Raw genomic sequence first — 10,706 nt, 5'->3', positions numbered from 1 at the left:
GTAATGATCAAGAATTTTATACGAATAGTGGTAGAATTGATAAGTACACCTCCAGCAGAATGGTCTGTTATTCTTTAAATGGCGTACTAGAACATTATTAATTGCTTGTTTTGCTCATAAATACATTCATTTGCTATATGTACAAATTTTAGACAACAATTCTGGAGAAAGCGAAGAAAGAAGGGCCAACAATTAGAGACACAGAAAAGGAGAGCTTGTTTGGACGCGTTTTAAAGGTGTCCGGGCCTGGTGTGTTTTTTATTTTTTGAATAATTTGTTGAAATTCATATGTTTCGAAATTGTCTTGAAATGTACTCAAAACATTTATCATTTAAAATGATCGTTGTGTGTTAACAATCATTCCTCATTTGATAATTATAGTTGTGGTTGCTGAGGCAATGAGCGGTAGTGCTATGTATGAATTGGTATGAAATGATCACGTTTAATTACAAGAATATCAGTTACGATTTTATTAATAAATATTTTTAATTGTATTTTTGACATTTTCTGGCACATCTTTATCGGTAATATTTGTCATGAATATTTTATAGGTTCGTGTAGGATCTAGCGAGCTTGTGGGAGAAATTATTCGTTTGGAAGGAGATACAGCCACAATTCAAGTTTATGAAGATACAGGTTTATTTTGAAATGTTATTTAACAATAATTGGTAATTGATTAAAATAATAATAATTATAATTTTCGATATGTATTAACAGCTGGTTTAACTGTTGGAGATCAAGTGCTTAGAACTGGTGCACCTTTGTCAGTCGAATTGGGTCCAGGTCTTTTGGGCCAAATTTACGATGGTATTCAGAGACCTATGGAACGTATTGCAGATTTGGCCAAGAGCATTTTCATTCCACGTGGTGTTAATACACCTGCTCTTGATCCAAAATCAACCTGGGAATTCCATCCAAACAACTGGAAGGTTGGCGATAATGTTACTGGAGGTGATATTATCGGGTGGGTTCAAGAGAACAAACTTATGGTTCATTCTATCATGCTTCCACCGTTGTGCATGGGAAAGATCGTGAACATTGTTGAAGAAGGAGAATACGATCTTGAAACCCCTGTTGTTGAGGTTGAGTTTATGGGCAAAGTCTTTTCATACACCATGGCCCACAAATGGCCTGTGCGTAAACCACGTCCAGTTGCCGAGAAACTTCCTGGTAGAAACCCACTGTTGACTGGCCAGAGAGTGTTGGATTGCTTGTTCCCTGTGGTGCAAGGAGGTACCTGTGCCATTCCTGGTGCGTTCGGTTGCGGAAAGACTGTTATTTCTCAGGCACTTAGCAAATACTCTAACTCAGATGCTATTATTTATGTGGGATGCGGAGAACGTGGTAATGAAATGGCTGAAGTGTTGCTGGATTTCCCAGAACTGACCATTCACGTGAAAGGAGAGGAAGTCGGTGTCATGAACAGAACAACACTGATTGCCAACACATCCAACATGCCTGTGGCTGCTCGTGAAGCTTCTATCTACACTGGTATCACTCTGTCTGAATATCTTCGTGATATGGGTATGAACGTGGCTATGATGGCTGATTCCACCTCGCGTTGGGCCGAAGCCTTGAGAGAAATTTCAGGGCGTCTGGCAGAAATGCCCGCAGATTCTGGTTATCCTGCCTATCTGGGAGCTCGTCTGGCTACTTTCTACGAGAGAGCAGGGCGTGTCAGATGCCTTGGTTCCTCAGGCTGCCCACAGCGTGCTGGCCCATCGTCTCGTGAAGGTTCAGTCACAATTGTGGGTGCTGTGTCTCCTCCTGGTGGTGATTTCTCAGATCCTGTTACCACATCCACACTGAACATTGTGCAGGTGTTCTGGGGTCTGGATAAGAAGTTGGCTCAAAGAAAGCATTTCCCATCTGTCAACTGGCTCAAGTCATATTCGAAGTACGAAAGAGCACTCGAACCATTCTACGAGTCGTTGGATCCCGAATTCATTCACCTGAGAACAAAATGCCACGAGATTTTGCAACAAGAAGATGCTTTGAGCGAAATTGTGCAGTTGGTCGGTAAAGATTCATTGGATGAAGCAGGAAAAGTTACATTGGATGTGGCGAAAATGATCAGAGAAGATTTCTTGCAACAGAACAGCTACACAGACTACGATAGATACTGCCCACTGTGGAAGACCATTGCTATGATTAGGAACATTGTAACTTATCACGACTTGGCTCAGAAGGCTGTTACTGTTGGAGCACCTGCTGCTTCTTCTTCTGCCGCATCTGCTTTGGGAGAAACAGAGCACAAAGCCACTTTCATGGCCATCAAGCAGCACATGCCTGATACAATTGCCAAGCTGTCTATGATGAAAATGGTGAATGTATCTAAAGTTGAGGATGAAGACAAAGCCAGGCAGTATTACAAGGAACTTCACGAGGAAGTCATCTCTGCATTTGCTTCACTGACTTACTGAGAAAGTGTATCATGAGAGGAGAGATTAGAGTAAGAAAGTGGGGGATTTATTTGGGATGAGAAGTAGCTAATTATTTCACTGACACACTTTTTCTTTTCGGGAAATTAAATTTTCTCTTTTCACAAATATTTAACTTCATTCAAATACTATTTGAAAATTGAATATTTCAAAAAAATTACATAAAGAATTCCTTTTTTCAAGAAAAAATATGATATGAAAAAAAGACTCAAAGAATCTCCTTTGTTTTTGAAAAAAATTAATTATAAAATCATTCAGCAGGAGTAAAAAAGAAATCAATACTAAAAAATTTAGGGAAAAAATGATTCAAAGTTTTTTTTGATTGATGTTTTATCTTAAAAAAAGAGAGAGAGAGATTCATGTCATTTATTAATGTTTGCAAAAAAAATCAACAAAATACGTAATTGACGTGAATGCGATTCATCATTATTTGAAACGGTTATGGAAAAATGGTTTTCGTTATTGTTATAAAAAAGAAGCGTTTTCAGAGAATACGTTGTTCATTCGTTATCCTCTCATGGTTGACACTAATGATTTCATTAATCCCTCGATTAATAAAAAAAATCAAAAATATGTTGCAGTTTAATTCAAATAATTTTCGTTTTTCAATAACAATTGATATTTTTTAAGTTTTTTAATAATTTGAGAGATTTTTTTTTGTAATTAAACATTTTTTGAAAGAGTTGACGTTTTCAAAAACTCTTTGATTCTGTCTTTAAAAATTGCATTTTGATGGTAAATAAAATTGCAATTGAAACAAAAGCCATTGTTGGAGAAAAAACAAATACAAAAATTTCATATTTTGGTGTTTCCAGATTTCAGTGTCCATGAAATATGACATGGGATATATTTTAAAACTGACTAAACTTGGTGAAAATATATGATTTCAAAAATAATAACCAATATTTGTTGAAATTTTCATGTCTGTGAAAAACTCATAAAGAAATAAAACATTGAATATCCAATTCAAAAGTTTCAAACTCGAAAAAGTCCGAGTTTCGTGTCTATTTATTTCAACAATGACAAAAATTATTCGATTTATTTAATTTCCGAATTATTAGTATTTTTTATTCTATCAGAACAACCGGTGAATATGTCGCATTCAATCAAAAATTCAGAAAAATCAGTTTCATTATAAATAACTCAGAAAAGTCATAAGCATTTTTCATGCAAAAATTTGTGTTTATTTTTGTAATCAAAGGTATTTTTGCGGGAAAGGAATAAGCACCCAGTTTGCAGTCATAATACAAAATAATTTTGAACAGTTTCTTAAAAAAAAATTAAGAGTGCAAATGAAAATAGTACATTTTCATCAAATTTTCAAACTAACTCTTTGAAATTCACAACTTTGGAAATACACTTGAAAATGTTTTTTGTTCTGTTGAGGTGAATTTTGATGAATTGAAATGAATATTTTGGTAATTCTTTTTGAAAAGTCGCATATGTTTAATTTCTAAGTAAATCAAAATATTCATATTTAATTCAAATTTCTGTTTCAGCTCACTAATCTTCTTAAGAATGTTTGAAATAGCATTGTCCAGAAATAGATTCCATATTTGTGATGTTTGATGTTCGCATACAAAAATTTCATAAAAATATGAAAATTTTTATTTATTTGAAAATTAAACATTTGCGACTTTTCAAAAATAATTTCCCATTTAGACGTGAATATTCAAATTTTCATTTTCATTTAATTATTAAATAAAAAATTATCTTTACAAAATAATTATTAATTTATATTTATGAAATGAAAATATTTTTCTTTAAAAAATGAAAAAAATTTTTCAAAGATTTCGCACGAAAACAAAACAATTCAATAGAGTTCAAAAATGTGTTATTCTTTCAAAAATAAAAGACTTCAATGTTTAATTTTCTAAAAAAATAAAAATTTTTTTCTTGATCTAATTCATTTTTCTGCTTGCAAACTTCTCTTGAAAGAATATTATTTCATTGTCAAGTGATAGCTTCTATTTTTGTGAAGTTTTGTGAGCGAGAAATGAAATCCGATCAAGAAATGAAATCAAAAAAAATTGATCGACAATTAAACATTTGTAACTTTCCAAATGGAAAGACGTAAATGTTTGAAATTGTAATTATGAAAAATTAAAATATTCTTTTGAAAGATATTTGGTATTGTTTTCCATCCAAAACTTGCAATAAAGTTAAAAAAAAATAGCAAAAATTATACAGATATCGCATAAAATACTGGACATCGCACAAAATACCGTACAAGATCGATTTCACAATAACTGCAAGAGGAATAATTCTGACAATTTTCCTCAAAATACATCTCTTCAATACAAACTCATTTGAAATACAAAACTTTCAAAATAGCTTCATTTGAGCTAAGTAAAAAATTATTAATGAAATATCGAAGAATCTCAACAACCTATTTTTCCGAAATTTCGACATTAATTTTTCTGAGCTCAAATGAAGCTATTTTGAAAGTTTTGTATTTCAAATGAGTTTGTATTGAAGAGATGTATTTTGAGGAAAATTGTCAGAATTATTCCTCTTGCAGTTATTGTGAAATCGATCTTGTACGGTATTTTGTGCGATGTCCTGAATTATATGCGATATCTGTATTTGGTACAAATTAATTATTTATCAAATTTTTATATGCTTTTATTTTCATGATGGTCGTTTTAAATATTATTCATCTTTGCTTTTTCTTTTTTTACTTTTTGATTCTGGTCTATAATTTGGAGAAAAAAATATGTGTGATTATTTTTGAACACAAAATATTTTTTGTGTGATTCTTATGAAAAGGATTTTTGTCTTTTTGAGATATTTATCATTCTGATGCTGAATGCATGATTTATTTGCAAAACCAAGTGTTTGAGATAAAAATTAGATAGTAATTTCGATTTATGATGCAACAGTACACATTTTTCAATTTTTTTTTTTCGAAACAAATCTTTAGATGGGAAATTTTTCCTAAAACGGAATGGTTTTTATGATTTAATCCCAAAAAAGATAAAGATAATAATAATTTAAAAAGGAAAACACAAAGAATAAAAAAATATTATATGTATTTTATATAAAAAAAAATCAAACAAATATCAGAAGAATTTTATTCTTATTCGAAATGAATTCAAATGATTCGATATTTTCTCTCATGCAGATTTTGATTAACTGTTTTGTCAAATGAGATTTTTTTTCTGCTAAAAATGATAAAATACTTTAATAACTTTTTTCCTTTCGAATAAAAAATTTTTGAAGTATAAAAGGTTATGGTTATATAATTTTTTTTATTTCTCACAAAGATTCTTTTTCCAAGGTTTTGCGTTATATGGGTATGTTGCGATTGAATATTATAAATTGCCACTTAATTAATATTTTTAGAGAAGAAAAAAGGAGAACAAAAGCAAAAGAAATATGGAGTTCGTCGAATGTTTTTGTTTGTTGCAGGTTTGAAAACATCACAAACATTTTCCTTATTCTGATTATTCTCTTAATTATAAAAGTTTCAATAGTCGCTTTTGTGTGTGTACGTGATACTTGGATCGATTTTGCTGACACAATAAAATATAGGTTGACTTAACTTCGAATTTTTTTGCAAATTCGAATTCATTTTTAAAAAATTTATTGTTAGAATGAAGATGAAAAAAACTGAGTGCACACTAAAAGCTTATTTCAACAAAACGGATTCAGATCCTCTGGGAACGGGTTTATACTTATCTTTTTCTTGATATTACAATTGTAATTTTTTGTAAGATTCAACTCAAAAAATATGTAAACATCTTTTTAATGTTTCATACTGGAGCACGGATAAAATGAATCGAAAAATACGATCTAATAGGGTCATAACAGAAGAAACGTTTGCTTTAATTTCATTATTCTCAACAAAACATTGTTTTTTGTTTTATAGAACAGGAGAATGCACAAACACTTCACGAGATCTTACAAGCTGGCCTGCACATCATTCAAATACTGGAAGCGCACCTGATGCTCATTGCTGCTACTATTTTCCAATTAACGATTATCCCCCTTTGCTATCGTTACCTAATCCATTCTTTGTGAGCAATTTAGCTCTTTTTATAACAACATTATCATTTGTGGTTTGGGTATGGGGAATGATACTTTGGCGTATTGCGTCATTTTTCTACCGAAGCTGTTTGAAAGAAGACACAGAAGGAGGTGAAAAAAGTACAAAAGAAGAGATTGAAGTTGCATATAGAAGGAAAATGCTTGAATTAAAACTGAGTAGAGATTTGGTACGACGCGAAAGAATGGACTCTGAATTATTGGTAATATATCAAAAAGAGAAGGAAAAGCAGAAAGCAGAGAAATCCGAGACAAAAGACGAGAACGAAAAGATAAAAGTTGAATGAACAATGAAAAAAAGAAGGCATAAATCACACACATTTCCAAATTTCTCATTACATTTAATTTCTTTTTCCACTTGCGTGTTATTCTTGTTTGCGTTGATATCATATCTTTTAAAATTCATTTTTCGTTTCTTTTTCTTTGTGTTGAATGGGAGTGAATGTCTTGTTGTATTTACACCAAACAGCTTCCAATAGAAAATAATAATGATTTGTCTTGCTTCATTTTATTATTTATTTGCTTTCAATGTTGTGAATGAAAACTTATTGAAATGACTCATATAACAAAGAAGAAAAAGAAGTTTAAAAAATAACAATTGAAACTCAAGGTTTGAAATTTAGTTTATTCAAAAATCAGAAAAAAAAACTTTTTTTTTAATATTTTTAAAAGAATTTCCAGAAAAAATTGAAGTTTTGTAGGAATCTGATTGGATCAACAAATAACACAGAAACAAGAAGCAATGCAAGAAGAATACAAAAAAATACAGTTGATTGGAAAAAATGAAAAAAAGAGGCTGTTTTTGTCAGATAAATGTTTCTCTTCTGACTGAAAATTGATAAACAATAATATTTCTGAATAAAAAAAAAATATGATTCATTTCTTCAACAACACGACAACACCTCAAAAATGAATTTAGAGGAGAAAATGAATCATTTTAACAAAACAAACAAACAAAAAAATGAATAAAATAAAATAAAAATTTCAAAAACACAAACACAGAAATAGTGACAATCAGTAACTCTGTGCAGAAATAACAGCTTAAAAAAATAGAAGCAAATTGAAAGTCATTTCACACTTATCTCTTTGAAGGAAGATGTTTGTTGATCCAATCGATTTTTAAACAGAACTTGAATTACATTTGATGTGATGCATATGGAATGCAAGTTGAACAAGAAGAAATAATGAAAACGAAGAGGAGGAAGAGGAAAAATGAAAAAAAAAATATAAATTGAAAAAAATCTCTAAGTTATTTTGACACATGCAAAGAAGAAGAATGAGAGCAAGAATGAGAGGGAGAGGGAGAGGGAGAAGGAGAAGGAGAAACTGAAGTGTGCCGAGGCGGAGGAGAAGGCAAAGCCAAAGGCAAAAGGGAAGACCCAGTTGTGATTGAATGTGTTGTCTTAGTTGTGACTGTGTTTGCGAGTGTGAGGGCAGGTGGAAGAGAAAACATCACTTTTGGAAGAGAAGATTGGGGATGATTGCGATGATCTGAAGAAGACGCTGGTACAAATAAAGAAGAAGAAGAAGAAGAAGATTTGTGGTCAGTTGCATTCTTCGCATTTTCTCGATCGTATTTCTCTTTTTCCTCTTTCTTTTCTTCTTTCTCTTTCTCTTCTTTCTCTTCTTTTTCGTCTCCTTCTTTTCCTCCTCCTTCTTCAGTCACTTGTGCCAACTTCATTCTCTTCTGGTATTCTTCGTATTCTCTCTTCGACTCTTCAATGGCAGCCAGAAAAGCAGGATCGTTATCATCATCCACATACTGATGGCGATGCCTTGTGCTTTTGTGACGTGAATGTTTAGACGAGGAAGAAGAGGAAGAAGAGGAAGAGGAAGAAGAAGATGATGAAGGATTTGACGTTGGGTAAGACTTCATTGAATAAGGAGGAGGAGGAGGTGGCGGTGAACGAGTGGCAGAAGTAATTTTGGAAGGGCCGTTGGAATGGGAAGAGGAATAACGTGGCTGAAATGGTGAATGACGATCAGATGCAGAGGAAGTGTTCTGTTTGAGGGGAGAAGAAGAAGGAAGTGAATGAGAAGGAGGAGGAGGGAGAGAAGAAGAAGAAGAAGAAGAAGAAGCAGGAGGAGGAGGAGGAGGAGAAGATAAATGAGAAAAATGTGAGGAACTTGCTGAGCTGTGTTCTGTTTGTTTGTTGAATGAGGCAGGCGGAGGGTGGATGCGCGAAGATAAGGGAGAATGTGCCATGTCGAGTGCGAAGCGCGGAGGAGGCGGGAAAGGATGAGAATCAGGGAAAGAAGGGGGAGAGGAGGAAAGGTGTGAATGCGAATGGGAAGAAGAAGAAGAAGAAGGGGAATGAGAAGAAGATGTGCGAGAAGAGGAAGGAAGAGGAGGAGATGGAGCATACGGAGCCGGTGAATGATCACGTGAATTGATTGAGGAATGGCGGGAATGAGGGTGCGGAGGATGCAAAGGAGGCAAAGAAGAAGAAGAAGAATGAGAAGAATGAGAAGAACCAGAAGAACCAGAAGTCTTTCTATTGACTTGCAGTGATGTGATATCCATGTTATTTTTGCTATTCATGATTTCTTCCACAACAGAGCGATGACGCACTTTGTGTCTCATCTGCCTTTCTCTCTCTCTCTGCGCTCTTCTCTTCTCCACCCCTTCAAGAAAGTCCACTGAATTAAGAGACTCTTCACTTCCCGATGGAGTTAAATGCCTTGAAATACTGTCAGTGGATCCTTTATTTGTGCCTATTTCATTGGAAACATTTGAATTATCTTTCTTTCTCTCATTCTTCTCATTTTCTCCATGCTTTCCTTTGAAATCTGAAGCAGAATGAGATCTTTTTGTGACAACTGGAGCATCCAAATGGCGAGATGCTCTGAAGTGATAAGGAGGCAGGTAATCGGAAGATTCAGATGAATCCGAAGAATCAGAAGAAGAAGAAGACAAAGCGGGAGAAGGAGGTGAAGAACTGGCAGCAGATGCGCCTGCCGTGTGCAATTTGTCTTCTTCATCTTCATCTTCATGCGCAGACTGCTTCTGCTTCTCCTTCTGCTTTTGCTGTTTCTTTTTCTCTTTCTTCTTCTTCTTCAGCTTCTTCAATATTTCTGCGTTTAAATCAGCAGCATCGATTTTTCTCTCGTCCTTATCTCCATCGCCCTTCGATCCTTCGTCAGGAAAAGAAAGATATTCAGAAGGCTTCACCGCTGCAAATTCAAAGCTTCCTTCAAAATCAAATATTTCTTCACTGTCTTCACTTTCTCCTGATTCTTCTGTTCGATTTTCCTTTTGTTCGCTTTTGGCAGCTCTTTTCTTTTGATCTTCTTTAATGTCTTCAGATCTATCAGAGTCCGAATCATGTGGAGATGATGTAACTGGAAATTCATATGTCAGCTCTTCCCAGTCTGCAAAATCAGTTTCACCAATTGAATTAGCTTCACCTTCTTTTGAAGGTGTTGCTATTAGATCCCCAGGCACTTTATATCACAGCAACACAAAGCACATTACAAATAAAAAATGTGAAATATTAAAACAAACTTGTTGATTTTCCAATAAATTTCCCAATGAATGAAGCTGTGCTATTTACCCACTTTGGTATCCCCTTTAATAAATTTTTTAGTAAAAAAACTGAAAATATATTAACTGCAAAATAACATACAACTCCACATAATCTGAAGCAAAGATCATTCGCAAAATCATTACAGTTTCGTTTAACAATGTGGTAGGAGGAAGACTGATATTCTTCACTGATTTTTGAAATCAATGCTTGAATTTCTTCACTTGTTTTTGTGCAATTACCAATAAACTTTGTTTCTCTAAACACGCACCCTTTAGGAGCATAAGCAGGAGGTTGAACCCAAACCCCGCTTCCCTTTCTTCCACCTCCAAATGCATATTCTGAAAAAAATAATTGTTAAAGAGTATTTCAAAAATCCTAAAGCAAAAATATCAACCTCTAAAGCCAATTTGGACTCCACTATGATAAAAACTCTGAATAAAGCAAACAAAAGAATAAATACAAATTTAAGCAACGATATAAATTCGTTATTATTTTAAAAAAACATTTTCAAGATACATACAAAAAATCGATTGTTAAAATTTTTGCCTTTAATCAAAAGATCATAAACGTTGATGTAAATGGGTGTTCCTTCGGTAGTTTCAGAATTTTCTGTCATTAATGAAACATGAAAACAAAAATAAGTAATTCATAAAATTAATATGGTCCATAAACGATCACATTTTTTATTTTC

General features: G+C 33.3%; 3 protein-coding genes across 3 annotated transcripts; 2 read left to right on the top strand and 1 right to left on the bottom strand.

Moving 5' to 3' along the window:
• Window positions 1–28: 28 nt before the first annotated feature.
• Window positions 29–2,646, top strand: MONOS_6334 (putative V-type proton ATPase catalytic subunit A). The gene is made up of 5 exons (XM_067876560.1): window positions 29–62; window positions 153–249; window positions 382–425; window positions 552–636; window positions 718–2,646. Exons 1-5 carry the CDS (start codon window positions 60–62, stop codon window positions 2,421–2,423), a joined length of 1,935 nt encoding a protein of 644 aa, XP_067728954.1. The 5' UTR covers window positions 29–59; the 3' UTR covers window positions 2,424–2,646.
• Window positions 2,647–5,733: 3,087 nt separating this feature from the next.
• Window positions 5,734–6,775, top strand: MONOS_17470 (uncharacterized protein; the record flags this gene model as incomplete). The annotated part of the gene is made up of 6 exons (XM_067870394.1): window positions 5,734–5,737; window positions 5,787–5,852; window positions 5,909–5,975; window positions 6,037–6,110; window positions 6,159–6,261; window positions 6,313–6,775. 6 exons carry the CDS (start codon window positions 5,734–5,736, stop codon window positions 6,773–6,775), a joined length of 777 nt encoding a protein of 258 aa, XP_067728953.1.
• Window positions 6,776–7,737: 962 nt separating this feature from the next.
• Window positions 7,738–10,631, bottom strand: MONOS_6333 (putative deubiquitinase DESI2; the record flags this gene model as incomplete). Its single annotated transcript, XM_067876559.1, has 5 exons — window positions 7,738–9,932; window positions 9,994–10,057; window positions 10,115–10,353; window positions 10,410–10,446; window positions 10,536–10,631. The coding sequence occupies 5 exons, from the start codon at window positions 10,629–10,631 to the stop codon at window positions 7,738–7,740; spliced, it is 2,631 nt and encodes an 876-aa protein (XP_067728952.1).
• Between the last annotated feature and the right edge of the window lie 75 nt (window positions 10,632–10,706).

This window comes from Monocercomonoides exilis, assembly GCF_001643675.1.
Source record: "Monocercomonoides exilis strain PA203 chromosome Unknown scaffold18-1597598, whole genome shotgun sequence".
Classification (NCBI taxonomy): Eukaryota; Preaxostyla; order Oxymonadida; family Polymastigidae; genus Monocercomonoides; species Monocercomonoides exilis.
This window is presented reverse-complemented; position numbering and strand designations above follow the sequence as displayed.